Source organism: Mauremys reevesii, linkage group 15, assembly GCF_016161935.1.
Source record: "Mauremys reevesii isolate NIE-2019 linkage group 15, ASM1616193v1, whole genome shotgun sequence".
In the NCBI taxonomy this organism is placed as follows: domain Eukaryota; kingdom Metazoa; phylum Chordata; order Testudines; family Geoemydidae; genus Mauremys; species Mauremys reevesii.
Window position 1 is genome coordinate 39,406,553 of NC_052637.1, and position 17,768 is coordinate 39,424,320.

General features: G+C 47.4%; 1 protein-coding gene across 7 annotated transcripts in view; it reads left to right on the forward strand.

Annotated features, from left to right (window-relative positions):
• The window catches only part of MAP2K6 (mitogen-activated protein kinase kinase 6), an 86,743-nt gene that overhangs the window by 28,652 nt on the left and 40,323 nt on the right, over positions 1–17,768 (forward strand). For all 7 annotated transcript variants that reach the window (XM_039500863.1, XM_039500862.1, XM_039500859.1 and 4 more), the window contains exons 2-3: positions 11,719–11,785; positions 17,012–17,060. In XM_039500863.1, the coding sequence (XP_039356797.1) occupies positions 11,719–11,785; positions 17,012–17,060 (116 nt within the window). The remainder of the gene's footprint in view (positions 1–11,718; positions 11,786–17,011; positions 17,061–17,768) is intronic.

The window sequence follows — 17,768 nt, forward strand, 5'->3', positions numbered from 1 at the left end:
AGAGACATTAATAAAAAGCAGCAGCAGGAAATCCTGTGAATCCCACAGTCTATTCTGTGTAGGTTCATCACTATTATCTGAGCACCTCCCTCTGATCCATCTTGGGCTTTTTCCCTTGTAAAATCCTCCAGGCAGTGAAGGGCTGTGTCACTTACTGTTACCCCCAAGGAGGTGGGTTGTCTTTTGCACTATAAAGATGCTCCCTGGGTTACGCAAGACCTGATTTATGCAAATTCGATCTTACACAAAAAGTTCCATAAGGCATATATACATAAAATTTTTGAGTTGTGGAAAAACATTGCATAGCATATGCAAATGCAAAGTACAGTACTATAGTGCAGTGTGCGGAGGAATACAGCAGTAGCATCTCCTACAAGGGAAGGCTTTGTGCGCTCACAGCCTCTCAGTCTGGTCTTATTTCAGTGATACTGTATTTCTGTTATTTCACCCTATTATTTCATTCAAATCATGCCTTGAAAGCAACCAAGCGATAGCAAGAGTGCAGGACCAGTTCGTAAGTGAAAGAAAATTGATTTAGAGCAGAAAATGTCAGATTTTTAATGCTTGCACAATATACGTTTCCAACTTACATAAAAGTCAGGTTATGCAAAGCTTTCTGGAATGGAACGATTGTGTAAGTCAAGGAGTGTCTGTACAATCATGAAGATACTCTGCAGGCCCTGGGGACGTGTCTACCCACAAAAGTTGTCTCTAACTACATGGGTATAATTGATGCAGTACAGCAGGGATCGGCAACCTTTGGCACACGGCCTGCCGTTCCCGGTTTGTTTACCTGCCACGTCCGCAGGTTCGGCCGATTGCGGCTCCCACTGGCAGCGGTTCGCCGCTCCAGGCCAATGGGGGCTGCGGGAAGCAGCGCTGGCTGAGGGACGTGCTGGCCGCCGCTTCCCGCAGCCCCCATTGGCCTGGAGCGGCGAACCGCTGCCAGTGGGAGCCGCAATCGGCCGAACCTGCGGACGTGGCAGGTAAACAAACCAGGGACGGCAGGCCGTGTGCCAAAGGTTGCCGATCGCTGCAGTACAGCTTCCCTCCCATGGGTGCAGCTATACTGGTATAAAACGCTTCTACTGGTAGTTTATTCCTGCACGGGAAAGGGAATAAGCTATACCAGTGTAAAATAGCTTTATAACAGCATAGCTGCATCCACACTAGGGGTAGTACTGGTATAACTGTCAGTTAACCTTGCCCCTCCTCCTCCTCCAGCCATAGCAACGTAAGAGACTCTGTAGACCAGGTTTAGGGGACAGACCTTTCCTAGCTGCACTATAGTTCATCTGCATGAGTCAAACAGGGTCCGCTCACTCCTAGGTGAAGTTAGGAAAAGTTACCCGTTCTGGCAGAGGTGCCAGTATGCACTTAAGCTCTTAGGTGACTGAGCCCATGTCAGTTTGTTCACTTCAAGGTTGCAAAAGACTTCTAATGCGGTTATGGAGCCCTCCTGTCTTTATCCCAGTCTGGGTTTCAGTAATGAGCTTTCTGGCTCACCATTAGCCAACTGGAGTGTTTTTCATTCCAAGTCTAATACAGAGACAGCCAGGTACTAACACTTGGCAGCTTGTATTTATTGACAGGACTAAGGAGAGAGCTTCTTAGCTATATTTCAGTGATGCAAATAAAAATCTAGCTCTCTTTGGCTCTTCCCTTGGCTTTTGGCTGAAGCTTTAATTGTGCTTAGAAAGTTCTTGCATTCTGACTGCTTCGCCTGTATCTTACTGAGGCTGTGGCTACACTATGTACGTTTTAGTGACACAGCTGTGCCGCTACAGCCATACCACTGAAACGCACACCGTGTAGCTGCTGTTTGTCGGGTGCTATTGAAACACAAAATCCCAATAGTTCTAGCCCTCAAGGGCTTAGAGGTCAGTGGTGCTTGAAAAATGGTTCTCCTAGATCTACAAGGCCCTGATTATCAACTTGTCTAAATGGTGGTTGTTCACTTGAAGTAATTGGAGCTACAAATTTACACCAGCTGAAATTTTAAAGCCAGAAGGAACTACCTAGTCTGGCCTTCTGTGTAAGACAGGCCAGAGATGATCACCCAGCCAAAGTCTGAGTGAAGGAGAGCTGGAGAAGAAGGAAATGCTGATGCATGAGAAGGCAGGGCAGAGGCGGGAGAAAAGGCACTGGCAGTATGATGCTGCCCTGTAGCCACGCCAGAAAGACCTGAACAAACGGCAAGGGGAAATCACAGCCTGGAAACTAGATCTGTGCTAGTGAAGTGACCAGAAGTCAGTAGTTTGCCTCCATCTCTGTTCTTTTTGATTGGAGGCATAGCTTGCATTTCAGCTGAAATGCAGCCAGCTTGTGAAAATTCACATGGAGGAGCCAAGCCATCAGGAGCCCAGGCAATGACATTCCTCTGAGAAGGTGCATTTAATATGTACTTTGCTTAGTTTAAATCTTTAAATCCAAAGACTTGGCTGGGAAGCGGAAAGGGTCTTTACTCAGTGACTGTTTAGTCTAAGAGTGGTAAAAGTTTGAATTCAGGCAACATAACATGCGTTCCTACTCCTCTTAGACGTGGATGGACTGTCCTCAGTTGGGGGGAATTCCTGGGGGAGAGACATGGGATTAATTAAATGCTTTTCACCCTGATAGTTGACAAGTGGCTGATGCGCAGCTGCTTGAGTTAAATGTATGTGGATGTACAGAACAGACAAATACAGCACCTGCCAAATAACAGCTGAATTATTGTATGTGCGTAAAGAAGCTGTTGTCTGTTACCTTGTGTGTGTTAGCCTGCAATCATTTGTTTGCATCAGTGGTAAACCTGCCAGATGATCTGTAATCATCATTTTCCTTAATTAAAAGTGATACTCATTGCTTCCTGGACCATTCTAAAAGGACAACCAGGATATTAATATTGCAACATATGCTTCTGTGTTAGGTGACCCGAGAGCACAGCTAGGGAGCGATGGTTCTTTGCCGCTGTGCCACTGCTCTCCTGCTCAGCATAATGGGCAGTGCTACCAAAATATGCAAGTCTCCTAATCTGGGAAGTGCCGGGAGAGCAGGATTTCTGCCTGCTCACCAGTTCAGCGCGGGCCACGTATACAGCCACGATCTAAAGAGAGGTGGGAGTCTAGTTTTGGCCTCGATAAAGCTGCTTTTGTTAATGGGAGCTTTGCCTGTGTAAGGACTGCGGGAACAGGCCTCTGGAAGTGCATGGTTTGCAGCCTTGGCTGGACACGGTTGCTCTGACGCTGTCAGATAGAATTAAACAGGGCATTGCACTGCGATCTGCTCAGCTCCCATAGGTGATGCTGGGTCAGGCTTGTTTGCAAAGTATTCAGGGTTGAAGGGGTACTGGAGACATGTGAGCTGGTTATTAAAAGCCTCTGTGGGTGTGCACTCAGGCACCAGGTGTCTAGATTAGCTGCCAGCTTGCTGGGTTTTTGGGGGGTATGTCTATGGTGGGAGCTGACCCAGCAAACTCACTCGCCTCCTCCCTAGGAAGCCTTTACTATGCGGTTTACTGAAATGGGTCCAGTGAAACAGGCCACGTACAGCACACTCAATTCAAATACCCAAGGGAATGAATGATTTTCATTACGTGAAGACATGCTCCATTCAGTTGCTTAACTCAAAATTAGCAATCCACCTCCTGCTTCCGCCTCCAAGCTGTTCAGACACCCAGTTGGGTCTGTTGTCATTAAATTAATCTGTGTCTATGCAGCTCTCTTCCCTGCCACAGCTAGATCCTGCTCCCTTTTAAGTCAGTGGAAACACTCCCATGGACTTGATTGGTGCAGGATCAATCCTGCAGGGCACAGGGTTGGGAGGAAGGAGACCTGGTTCTGTTCCTGGCTTTGCCACTGTCTTGCTCTGAGACCATGGGCAAGTCGCTGCACCTCTGTTTCCCTTCTTGCTCTCTGTCTGTCCAGGCTGTAAGCTCTTTGGGGTAGGGACAGCCTCTCACTGGGTGTTTATACAGCACTCAACGCAAAGGGGCCCAGATCTCAGCTGGGGCCTCCTGGCTCTGCTGCATTGGTTTTCAAACAGTGGGGTGTGATGAGCTTATCGGGGCACCCGGTAGGGTGTAGGGTTGTGGCTGGCCAGGTCAAAGCTGGGTAGCAACAGGGAAAGCATGCAGGGAGTCCCCCGCTGCCCAGCCCCATCCCAGCAACAGCCTGGCCACTGGGGATTTCTGATGCGTGCTCCTGGGTGCTGCCCTGCACTGGCCCAGATGCCTGGTCAGCCACAGCCCTGCATATGTTAAACCCTCCAGAGCTTGCAGCTGCCCCTGGGCATCTTACAATTTTTTTTTTTTTAAGAGAGTGGGTATCTCCTAGAACTGGAAGGGACCTTGAAAGGTCATTGAGTCTAGCACCTGCCTTCACTAGCAGAACCAAGGACTGATTTTTGCCCCAGATCCCTAAGTGGCCCCCTCAAGGATTGAACTCACAACCCTGGGTTTAGCAGGCCAATGCTCAAACCACTGAGCTATCCCTCCCCTGATCTAGTGAGTCACTTTCAGCCCTGATGGGTGGGAGTTTGGGGGGAGGCTGTTATGTTACTCCCTTGGAGAAGGGAGGGCACAGTAAGAAGTTCAGGAGCCTCTACTCTATTGTAATACAATAAATAATGAAGGTCTTCTTGGGTCTGTTCTTAGCTCTGCCACTCCCCCAGCTCACACGGAGATGGGATACTCCCTCTTCCATACTGGTTTGCCTTCTGTGAAACAAGGACAATAATGCATCCCTGCCTCCTGGGAGCCCTACATAAGCAATGCTGGTGAAGTGCTTTCAGAGCCTTGGGTTGAAGACCCCAGACCAGTGCCAAGTATTTATTCTTCTATCTGAAGTTTGCCATTGGCCTGATGTCAGCAGAACTCTTTGCACAGGAAGGTACTATTGATCACAGGAAAAGAATTTGTCCCTGAGTACTTTGAATATAATCAGAAGCAGAGCCACATATAGAGACCAGCAGGTCTCTTTGCTCCTAGTTATTAGATAACCCTCCCTCCAATCCTAATAGAGAGGGAGGAGTGAAAACAGACCTTCCTCTTCCTGTGACGTTTTACCAGTGACCCTTATGCTAAATAGCAGAACATTGTCACATGTCTATTGAATTTGGCTTTAATAATAAATTGTGGCAGAGACAGAACTGGCTAATATCCTCTGAAGGAAACAGGAGCATTTTGGAGCAAGAAACCATTTACTTTTGATTAGATCAAAAAGAGCTTTTGGTCACAATGAAATGCCTGGAGGCTGGCGTACAGGATTTCTCTTTTGGAGCAACTGTTTATTTTCTGTCCCAGTGTCTGTGGGTAACAAACTCCTCTGTCTTTCCATGCTACACAATTATATTATTCTCTGTTAGGTTTCCTTTATTTTTCTGTGAAACAGTAAAGTTAGGTGAATATTAAAAAACAAACCCCACCACTTGAAAGGGCAAGCAGCAGTCATCTCCACCAGCGAGCCTACAGCAAATTGCTGGATTCTGGAACCAGACCACCAAGACTATTGAATGAACGAGGTTGTATTTTTCTTTCCCCCGGGAAAGATGCTTAAGATTTTCAAAGGGAAGCATTCAATCTATTTAGTTTTTTAAATCCTAGAGGAAAAATACTGATAATTTTGGTTTTAACCCTTACTTCATTCCCACCCCCAGTTTGATTTACTCAATGCCCCTGATTTAAAAGAAAGGCAAAAGCCCAAAGAAGAAGCACTAGGGGGTTATACACCCATAGCCTCAACAACTAAACAACTTTGCGGCATCTTGGCCTATTACTGTCCACATACCTGGATTTCTCTGGTAAAACACCACATTTTTAAGGCAGTGATTTCTCTGCCTCTAGGCTCCACCCACTTCAAAGTACTTAAGCACTAGCTTAAATGCATTATAGGATGAAGATAAGTTAAGCATGTCCTGAAGTACATTGTTAAGTAAAAGCCTCAGTTTTCTTTATCCCCTTGGCTTCCCAGCCTTGGCAGGGCTAACACAAAACCCTGAAAAATATTCTGTTCAGGCCCTTCCTTCAAGACACAAGCCAGTCTGCAGTACAAAACACAACACCCAAACAACCCTCTTATTCTGAGCAAAGCAATTGCCGAGACCCAGAAGCCTCTCAGTCCTTACCACTCCAGGATGACCAACAGCAGCCAACTTCATGCTTACAGCTCTCTTCCAGTTGAACTCTCTCAACCCTTTATAGCAGTCACCTGACCCCCACCCTTCCTCAGCTGGCTCTGATAATCCAACAAAATTGGCTGGTGCCAGTGTCGTGTCTCCCCCTCCCTGCAGCCCTTAAGAAAAGCAGGCCATCCTGGTTCCTTTCTTGATACTTCAGAACCAACCTGTTTCATTCTCTTATCACCAATGCTGTTCTTAAAGCCCAGGCTCCTGGGGTTAGGTGATCATGTCAGAATCTCAGTGGTCATTTGTAAAAATGAAATAAGATTCTAGCTCTCATGATTGCAGAGAAAAATGTGACCTAAGTGCACCCTGAATGCTCAGAAACCAGAAGGGAAAGAAAAGGACACACACCCTTTCTTATTTGTTGATTTATTTGTTTGAAATCTGATTATTTTAAAGCCAATTTTATGCCTTTTGGCTGCATGGAGTTGACAATACTCTTGCCCTTAACCAAGGTGGCAAGCAGTTTGGGGCAGGGACCACGTCTGCACTCCATCTTTGTACAGTGCTCCCACAATGCACTCCAGTCCCTGATTCTAGTTACTACTGTATGTAAATAATACTGGTTCATAAGAGTATGCTGCAGAACAATTCTTTTTCTTTTGGTATGTACCAGGCTGCATCAAACTTCATGTTTTTAAAATTGCCTGAAAGCCAGATAGCCCCAGATCTTTATCTCCTGTACATATTACTCTTCCCTTCAGACTGTAAGTACAGTAGAATACATCCTTCTTGTCGAGTTGCTCTTTTAGCTGTCTGTAAGCAGGAGTCTCATCCTTGCTGTGATCAGCTAACAGAGAGAGGTGATCGCAAGCACAGCGTTAGTGAATTGCACTCAAGTGGAACAGACACCGGCCACTAACTCTGTAGCTTTGCGTCTTTTACTTCTTTTCATCTAAAGTGCATTTAGTGCTGGGAAAAGGACAGTGTGGTTTTTATCACTGTGTGTGTATCTGGGCAAGGTACCTCTTCCTGCTTGCTGAAGAAAGCGCCTCAGGGGGTTAGTCAGTCCGTTTCCCTGACTCACGCACTTCGTAACCGCTCTCTTGAGACTGATAAAAAGATGCCAGCTAATGTAAGGTGGGTTCTGTCCAGGAGGGACTGGGCTGAGAGCCACCCAACTCCTCCCACACAGTTGGTGGAAACAACTATTGGCGGCTGATTGATAACCTGGGCTAGATTCAAATCCGTGACCTAAAGGCCTTTTATCCTGGGTCTGATCTAAAACCCCTTCAACATAACGAAAACAGCATGGTCTTGTAGACTGGGCCCCAGGAAACCTAGTTTATATTCCCAGTACCACTCATCTGCTGTTGGATTTCGGGCAAATCTCTTCATCCTTCAGTTTTCCTTCCCACCCTTGGTATATTTAGATTACAAGCTCGTTGGGCAGGGACTGTCTCTTGCTATGTGTCTGTACAGTGCTCAAGTCAATCTTGGCTGAGGGCCTTAGATGCCTCTATAATACAGTTAATAATAAAAATCAGTGGATGGTTTTCCACTGACTTCCCTGGGCATCGGATCAGGCTCCTTGTTAGCAATCTCTGTGCTACCCAGTCTCTCCCTGCATTTCCGTACCGTCTTGTTTGGTGGTAGCTACTGCGATAGATCAAACATGACACTTCGTGTCCATATAAAAATAATGACTCCTGGGTGCGTCAGGATGAAACGTCATCTGATTCAAGTGAGTGTTTCCAAAGGCTGGAAGGCAGATTGCTCATGCTGCACTCTAGACACCCTGTTGCGGGCACAGCACTCCAGAATGCTCCAGAGATCAAGCACTTTGCATGTAGTAACAAAAGGAGCGAAGAAACTGTCTGATTCAGCTGAGAGGCATAAAATTGCCGGATTACAGCCAGGGACTTTCATTAAATACCCATGGGGTGAAATGTGGTGTGTGATGTATTTGTTGTTGTTTTGTTTCACATACTAATACTGCGGGGAATTTGGTGCTATGAGGGTGAATTGCTGCTGGTTTAATTCCACCCTGCAGTTCCACCTCTCCCAATGCCACCGTGAGATCCATATTTTCTTTTGATCATTGTTGACGCTTTAACGTTAAACTAGGTCCACATCTTGGCAGCTTTGTTAAGGGAACAGATTGTGCTTCAAAAAATGGCAGAGTTTCAAAATGTTGTATTCTCTTAAGAAAGACAAAGAAAATAAACTCAAAACATGCAGAATATATTTCAGCAGAAGGCGGAAAGGCTTTTCATATTTATTTGGGTTTGGTATTTTGCTACTTTGTTCTTCCTTTGACACCACTTGTGAACCAAGATAAGGTTAAATTCTGTACAGTCTGTTATGGTTCATGCTCAAATTAGGCTAATTTCCACTGGGTTAATTTCCATCCTCTCAGAACTGCTTGACATCTACTGTGCTGAGATATTGGTTCAACTTGTGTGATTCTGCAAGTAAATTAATGCAGGAAACAAACCAAAAATGGGTAAGACTCTGTGCTTGTTTTCACTTGTAAGTAGACCATTTGTGAGTGTTTTTGCAGCAGCAGAGGATAGGATAGAGTGTTTCTCGATGACCTGTCTGTGAACTGGTGCCAGTCCCTGAGATCTCCCTGATGCAGTTCAGGAAGGCAGCAAGCCGGTCCCTGGTATCAAAACGGTTGAGAAACACTGGGGTAGACGATCAAGATGAAGACGAAGACGCAAACCAGAAGAGGGCAGATGGTTTTATGGTTAGGATCCTACCAAATTCACGGTCAATTTCATGGTCATCAGATTTAAAAACTAGTAAATTTCATTATTTCAGCTATTTAAATCTGAAATTTCATGGTGGTGTAATTATAGAGGTCCTGACAGAGCTGGGGAGCTGGAGAGCGGCAGTAGCAGCACAGAAGTAAGGGTGCCATGGTATGGTATTGCCACCCTTACTTCTGCGCTGCTGCTGGCAAGGTGCTGCCTTCAGAGCCGGGCGCCCGGCCAGCAGTCACCACCCTCCGGCCGCCGAGTGCAGAAGTGAGAGTGGCAATACCGCAACCCCCCTAAAATAACCTTATGACCCTCCTGCAACTCCCTTTTGGGCAGGACTCCCAATTTGAGAAATGCTGGTCTTCCCTGTGAAATCTGTATAGTATTGGGTAAAGCACACACAAGACCAGATTTCATAGGGAGAGATCAGATTTCATGGTCCGTGATGCGTTTTTCATGGCCATGAATTTGGTAGGGCCCTGCTTGTGGTTAAGAGGCTGAGATGTGACTGTGGAATGCTGGGTCCAATTCCTTACTGTCCCATAGACTCCTATCACCTGGGGCAAATCTTCTCGTTTCAGTTCCCTATCTGTAATACGGGGCTGGGAAGCTGGGATTCTTACACTCTGTCTTTGGAACCAAGCTTCCCCTTCCCCCACCATTAGCACCTTTCATAACAACAATTTTAAGAGGGAATCCCTGCCTCAAAGAGCTTCCAATCTAAATGGAGACCATAGGCATTCACAGACCCATCAAAGTCAATGGGTGTTCCAAGCCCCAGGCATGAAGTCACATGGCAGGACTCATGGGGTTTCCCTGATTGCATGCTCAGGAGCTAGGATAGAGGTTGCAGGCTGTGTCAAAAAGCCAGAGAGAGGAATTGTGAGGATGACCTAAGAGGAAGCAGAGAGACAGGGCTTTTTGGGCACTGAGCTTGCTGGAGTGGCAGGTTTGGAGATTTCTGAGGAAGGAAACTGCTGATTGCTGTTTGTATCTACTGTGTTCAAGGAAACAGGACTGTATATATATTTTTTGTAAATAAACAAGATTACGCCAAGAGTATACCTGACTCCTATTATTGATTCATCAGCCTAATGGAAACAACCCTGCAAGAGCCTGGATTTTGGCAAACCACACAGGCTGTCGTGGCAACAATATGTACCTAGCACGGCCCCAATCTTAGATGGACCCTCTAGCTGCTATTATAATACTAAGAATAGTAAGAAGACCAGAGATGTAATGGCTAGGGGTACTCTGCTAATCTAATTACAGAAGCTTCTGCATTTGTTTTTACCATTTTCCATCTTCCTTATAGACCAATTGATGTCTCTTGGGAAACGTTTGAAAACTATTAATCATTATTCTCAATAATCTCTCTCTCTTAAGCTGTTCTGCTGGGTCTTATCTTCTGTTTGCCTTTTCATATTTAGACTGGAAGCTCTGTGGAGCAGAGAACATGTCTTTTTCAAATGCAAGTTTGTAGTATTGTTTATAATAAATAATCAGAATTAATAATATAAAGAAAGATATGTGCAGTAGTTTCCAAGTAAATGTTTTATCCGTGAAGCTGCATTGCAACCATCTGCTACATGCTGGAATGGCCTGTGGCAAACTGAGCAGGCTTGATCTTGTGTTTTAGAGCTGAGACGAAAAAGATCTACAGTTAAAAAGTTGAGTAGTTGCTTTAAAAGGGTCATTTTCCGTTCTGTGAGCATGCATCTTAACCCAGTGGCCCCTGCAGCCCTGGAATTCACAGGTATTTATAGGCCTGCGTGTCGGAGCATGATGGCAGAATGCATCATAGGAAAATAAACCGAAACACTTGTATGTAAAAGGTTGAAGGAGAGTGTCGCGAACAGGGAGAGAAACAGAGGTTTGAAGAAAGACAGTAATTGATGTAAATTGTTAGGTTAAAAAAGTCTAAATTAGGTGGCTGTGCTTTTTTGGGACCAAGTATTTTATAACACACCCAAACTGCAGCTGTATGTTTATCCTGGGGGTTTGGTGACATGACTTACGTTCTCAGGTTATTTTGTCGCTGGATTCAGAACCTCGCTCTGAAATGTGACTATAGGTTTAGCAATAAAAAGGTTCTTATATTTCCCTAGTCCATCCGACTCTGTCACCCTCTGGTTTGGAACCCAATTACTCTTGGGCCCTAGGATTGTTTAAATTGCTTTAGGACTTGGTTTTAATCCTGTTCATGTTAACTCACTTTAAGGAAGGTTTAGCTGGCCAATGTGAACAAATACTGTTGTATATTTGGAGCCTAATTCTACTCTCATTTGTGCTGATTTTACATAGCTACATTGACTTCAGTGCTTAATCCTGGTTGACACTAGTGTAAATGGCCCAGACCCTCAAAGGTAGTTAGGTGCCTAAGTCCCATTGATTTCAAGGATCTGGGCCTATAAGATCAGAATCTGGCCCTATGTTGTAAAACTCTGTTTAAAAAGATTCTATCCCTGCTTGCACAGGGTAAATAGGTATTTATACCCAGTATATTGGAATTGGTTTCAGTCTGAATTGAATCAGTTCAGGAGACATGGGAGCCAGTGTAGATAAGGCTTAAAAAGGTGAGATGCCTTTCCCGTTGCCTGAGCTGTCGCCTGCATTCTGTGCCAGTGTGGGAGCTCGAACTGCAGGCCTGATCACAGCTTGCCGAACAAAGGAACTTTCTATTTTCAACTCTGTGCCCTGAATCTGCACCACCAGACTGAGCTGGTGTTTCTGTTAAATAAGGTCAACCATGGTAGACAAGCCCTGTTTTACAATTATAACCACAGAGGTTAACACCTTCCCCCCCCCGCCCATAGCAAACTGTCTTTACTTCTGCCTCTTTCTTGTTTCACAGGCAAGAAGAGAAACCCTGGGCTGAAAATTCCTAAAGAAGCGTTTGAACAACCACAGACAAGCTCTACGTAAGTCTCAAAAAACGTAGGGATTATAGCTCCCCCCCATTTAATTTGCTCTTTCATGTACTGCTTTGTCGCGTGTCTCAGTCAAAAGCACAAAAGGGGGTCTTATATTAGCTGATGGTGTCACTTCTTTTGCGTGAATGAGTAAATAGATTCAGAAGGGACCATTGTGTCCTGCTGCGTAACATGAGTCAGAGAACTTCCCTGAGATAGTTAAGAACAATATTTGAAAATAACCCCCCAAATAACACACTCAGAAGAAAGAGCCCGGTATTAATAGGGTGCCATTTGCTGCACAGGGCAAGCTCTGCAGCGCAGGGTTGCGTGGCTTTATCAGCCTCTTTGAAGGTTAACATTGATTATTAAAGCAGCAGCAGCACCTGCCATCCTGTATGACTTGGGTATCTGTTTGCATTGGCAGGTCTGCTCAGCTGATAGGAATAAACAGAAACACACTAAGTGATCTGATCCCATCCATCAGCCCCTTCCTCATGCCCATTCTGCTGATCCCCTGAAGGGGGAGCCCCTTGTTTGGGAAACTGCTGGCTGCATGGGGGAGAGAGCTCTGGGCTATAAAGTGGCCAACAGCCGAAGTAGGGTGACCAGATGTCTCGATTTTATTGGGACAGTCCCGATTTTGGGGTCTTTTTCTTATACAGGCTCCTATAACCACCCCCACCCCCTGCTTTCTGGTCGCCCTGAGCTGAAGGGATGTCACGTCTCCCCCAGGAATATGAAAATTGAGGCTGATGCTCTTGTGGTCATTGGGAGAGTAATTTAGGCAGGCCCGCACAACTCGTAAAGCGGCGAGGGCCACATTCCTCCAAAGAAAACAGCCGAGGGCCGAAACCTCCCGGCCCCGCAGAAACACCCCGCCCCAGGGCCGTCCAGCCCTGCAGAAATAAACCCTCCTTCCCCAGTGCCGCCCCACCAAAACAGCTGTGGGCCAAAAAGGAAGGTTGGGGGTGGGGAGGTGATACTTTATTTTAAATGAACTGGGGGCTCCCAGCTGAAGAGGTGTCTGGGAGCCCTCAGGGTCAAATTAAAGGGCTCAGGGCTCCGGCGGCTGGGGGAACCTGGCAGGGCCGGTTCTAGGTGTTTTGCTGCCCCAAGCAAAAAAACACTTGTCTGCCCCCTGTCCCAGCCCTGGGCTCCCCCCTGTACCCCCCTGCTGCCCCAGTCCTGGGCTCTCCCCCCACTGACCCACACCCCCTGCTGCCCCAGCGCTGGGCTTCCCCCTTTCCTCCCCACCAGTGCCCTCCCCCACCCTGCTGCTGCCCCAGCCCTGGGCTCCCCTCCACCAGTGCCTCCCCCCCACACACACCTCCTGCCTCCCCAACCCTGGGTCACTGGTAACGCTCCCAGGGCGGGTCATTCAGCAGGAATTTTGGATGTGCACAAAACACAGACAGGATTGGTTCCCATATGGTTACAGAGGTGCAGTAAAGTGGAACAATTTTCAGCTTGTGTGATTGGAAGATATCTGGATGCATATTATAAGACTGTCCTCCATAAATGAGGAAAAGTTGAGGTGCCTTTATTATTCTTTTGTTCCACTCTTTCTTTCTATGGGGAATTTGCCAATGCAATATCACTGTCTTCCTGAAACAAACAAAAAGGCAATGGCTGTTGAAAATAGCAATTCCAGTGCTAATAAGCATTTCTTGCTCAATTTTATCCTGCTTTTTCTAAAGCAAGTTAGAGTGGATCAGTATATTTGGTTTGGGAGAAATGAAGTAACAGCTGCCCAAACTGAGCTTGAGCACTCCTGAATTTTGAGGTGTTCAAATCTGGAAGGCAGGTGCTGGGGGCCTGTGGGCGCCACGGGGGAGCATGGCAGCAATGTATCTGGAGCTGCATGGAGCCAGACACGCTGGCCTGAGTGGCACGGTAAGGGGGCTGGGGGTTGGAGAAGGGGTAGGGGGTTCCGGGGGGCAGTCGGGACAGGCAGCAGAAGGATAGGCATGGGAGTCCCAGGGGTTTATCATGGGACAGGTAGGGGGTGGGGACCTGGGGGAAAGTTGGGGGGGTCTCAGGAGGGGGCAGTTGGGGACACGGAGAAGGGAGGCTTAGATAGGGGGTGGGGTCCCAAGGGGTAGTTGGAGCAGGGGTCTTGGGAGGGAGCAATCAGGGGACAAGGAGCAGCAGCATTTAGATGGGGGTGAGGTTCTGGGTGGCAGTTAGGGGCGAGAGTCCCAGGAGAGCGGTATCAGGGGACAAGGACCAGCGGTATTAGATAGGGGGGTGGGGATCCTGGAGGGCAGCTGGGGCAGAGGTCTGGGGAGGGGGCAAACAGCGGCCGCATGCCGGGATTCAAACGGCTCTAGGCTGCCCGCAGCCGCGGGGAGCCCTGAGCCCTTAAAATCCCAGCCGCGGCTGAGAATCTCTGCGGGCAGCCCAGAGCCCTTTGATTCCCCGCCGCGGCTGAGATTCAAAGGGCTCTGGGCTCCCCGCCGCTGCGGACAGCCCGGAGCCCTCTGACTCCCAGCCGCAGCTAAGATTTAAAGGGCTCTGGGCTCCACGCCGCTGCGGACCGCCCAGAGCCCTCTGACTCCCGGCCCGCGGCTGAGATTCAAAGGGCTCTGGGCTCCCCGCCTCTGCGGACAGCCCGGAGCCCTCTGACTCCCGGCCGCGGCTGAGATCCAAAGGGCTCTGGACTCCCCGCGGTTGCCGGCAGCCCAGAGCTCTTTGCTTCCTGGCCGCGGCCGGGATTCAAAGGGCTCTGAGCTGCCCGCAGAGCGCCGTGTGTGGGGGATTTAGAATCCCCTCGCGGGCCGCACAGTGAGGCTCTGCGGGCCGCATGCGGCCTGCGGGCCGCGTGTTGTGCAGGCCTGATTTAGGTTTAAGTTTCTCTTAAGAGACCCTGTATTTTCTACTTGCTTGGAACAGTTGCTACTATAATATCCCTGGAGCTCTTCCCTGGATGGTTTATATTTGATACATTTGCTGGTATAGTAATGTTGCTTAGAAATATGTGTGTGGGATAGTTTATTTTGTTTGGGGAACTGGTAAAAGATAGCCCAGCAAAAGTACTCTTTTACTGGTACACCTCTACCTCGATACAACGCTGTCCTCAGGAGCCAAAAAATCTTACAGCGTTATAGGTGAAACCGCGTTATAGCGAACTTGCTTTGATCCACCGGAGTGCGCAGCCCCGCCCCCCCGGAGCACTGCTTTACCGCGTTATATCCGAATTCGTGTTATATCTGGTGGCGTTACATCGAGGTTGAGGTGTATAAGCTGTGTGTGCACTAGAAGAGGTTGGCTAGTGTACATCTAGACTGGTATAGCTATAGTGGCAAAGCTTTTCTCGTGTAGCCAAATCCCCAGTCAACTCATTAGACATCAGATACTGTGACTATGTGCCCTCGTATGGGAATTTGACATTGATGAGATTCCAGAAACAAATTAGTTAAAAAAAAAACAAAAACCCATCTGGCTTTTTATTAAGAGCTTAATTCAACTGCCTGATCAAAGGAGCAGCCCGGTATCCCCAGGAGGCCACAATGCAGCCAATTAGCCTATGCAGCCAATTAGCAGGTCATGGAGGCCACAGTGTAAAGAGATGGCATGAAGGCCTTGATTTTCCAGGACAATTCTACTTGGGTTCCCCAAGCTTGTGTACAAGCAGGAAGCCTAGTGTGCTAGCAGTGGTTTTAATACATTAAATCCGTTAGGCAGCATCAGAAAGGAGAAATCTGAGAAATCTCTCTCTGGTCAGCTATACCTGATTCCTTTGGAGGAGGAGCATTTTCTGAGCAGGAGAACCGCCCCCTACCTTGTCGTAACTATTCCTGGAAAGGGTTAGTGTAAGATAAATGAAGGCAGCTTCAGGGTCTCTGTAAATTGGATGGGGTAGCTGTGACTGCAGAGACTGTGGAGGAATCAGAGCTGGGATTCCCGTTCTAGATGCCTTTATTTGTATTCTCGCTGCCTTGTAGAATCAGAGATGGAGCAGGTTTCCCTTAGCAGGACTGCTGGGAGATGTCTCTTTGCGTAGAGATCATTTTAGGGGGAGTGGGACCGTGCTAATTGACGTGCAAGGGGTCTTGGCATTAGTGGACTCCTGCTTTGTACAGCGTTGGATGTGAACGCTAAATAAAGATGTCAAGGGGGTAACAAGATGGTAACCTTTTTTCCTGGAGTCAGGTAATAAGCAGTTAGATGGGCTATCAATCCTTAAGCTTTAGGACACAGAGTACGTCTACACTCCAAAAAAACCCCCCTTGTTGCAGCAAGTCTCAGAGCCCGGGGCAGCTGACTCAGGCTCATGGGACTTGCTGCACGGGGCTAAAATTCACGGTGTAGACGGTTCCCACGTGGGCTGGATCCTGGTCTCTGAAGCCAGACAGGGGGTTGGTCTCAGATCCCAGGCTCCAGCCCGAGCAGCAGCGTCTACACTGCTGTTTTTAGCCCCGTGACCCTGAGTCAGTTGACCCAGCTTCTGACACTCACTGCCGGTGGGTGTTTTTTGCAGGTTAGACGTACCCACAGTGATCACCAACTCCGAGGCCAGGGGTATTTCACAGTTCGGTGCAGTAGGGCTTGACGCTTTCTTCTGGTTTTTGTTTAAAAGCTCTGCTGGGGATGTTCCTTCCTCAGGGGAAGGGGAGGAAGAAAACAACGTGCCAATAAAAATCAGCCATGTCCTATTGAAAACTATTTTCCCTTTCTAAATGGAGACAGGCCTGAAGCAAAGCATAGGGTCCCCAACCCCTTTTAGCCCCAGGTGCATTCGGGGCCAAATGCCACTTCCGAGACAGAAGTGAAACTGGGCTTGCGTTTTGACTCTCTGCCTGTTCAATCTGTCCTGTAAACTGACGAAGGCGGATTTGCTGCTCTCTGCCTCTCTTGTGTTTCCCAGGAATTGGTTCCAGTCCCAGCCTCTCAAAGGGAGTCTCTCTTTGAAATTCCAACTCCAGCAGCTTCCTTCCTGGCGCCTTTTGGGGTGACTTTGGGAACCTTGGCAACATCTAATAGCACTGAAAGGCTAGGAAACCAGCTCGGCTACTCGGGGTGACACTGCTGCATTCGCTGCACGGGGCTGCTGTCCCGTCAGTTTGAGGGGAACTTATACCCAGACCTGCCATTACTGAGAGTCCCATATCCACAGGGCAATAGCCCCTGCACTAGGGGCTCGGAAAGGCTTTGTCTCTTTGGAATATTATCTGTGTAACATCTCTGTGACTGATGCTTTCTGCCTACTATTTTTTTCTTTCTCTTCCACAGGCCCCCTAGAGATTTAGACTCCAAAGCCTGCATCTCTATTGGCGAGAAGGTACAGTTACAAGCTATGGCAACCAAAGAGTTCATATGTGTTTGCGTACACAGGGTCAGGAGCTAAGTTATGGGAGCATGTTTAGAAAAAGAATTCCTGGCTCTTGTGTGGGAGGGATGCTGCGATCCGAACGTGAAGAAGAATTGAAATCAGGTTTAGGGCAGGGCCTCCTGGCCATTTTAAAGCATAAAACCACTGACGTTTTCTGTCAGTGCTCCCTAAGCCGCGTGTTTCTCCATTTCCTAGAATCTTTTGTGCTTTAGCAGCTAATTCCCCTCCCCCTCCAAAAAAGAGAGACTGTTCTGGCGCATAAGACCTTTATTATCTTATCGTCACTGTGCCACTATATTAAAAGTTTATGTTCAGTGCATAGGAATGGGATCATTACACATTTTAAAAGCAATATCCAGAAAGTATTGTTTATCCATTCAGACTGAACGTTCATGGATTACATACTCTCTAGTGCCATATCTCCAGTAAAATTGTTAATTGGAGAAATAGGTAAAAATGTATGTTATATACTTGTTTCTACGTGTGGGACAGAAAATAGCTCAGACCATTCAGTGTATTGAAAGTGTAGCACCAGGGATTATATGCGTGTGTGTGAAGGGGGATACATGTTTTCTGGGGGCTGTAAAATTTTCTAAAGAATCTAAACTTTCATTATATATCTCTCTAGTTTAGAAGATGGAGGTAGGTTCATAATGG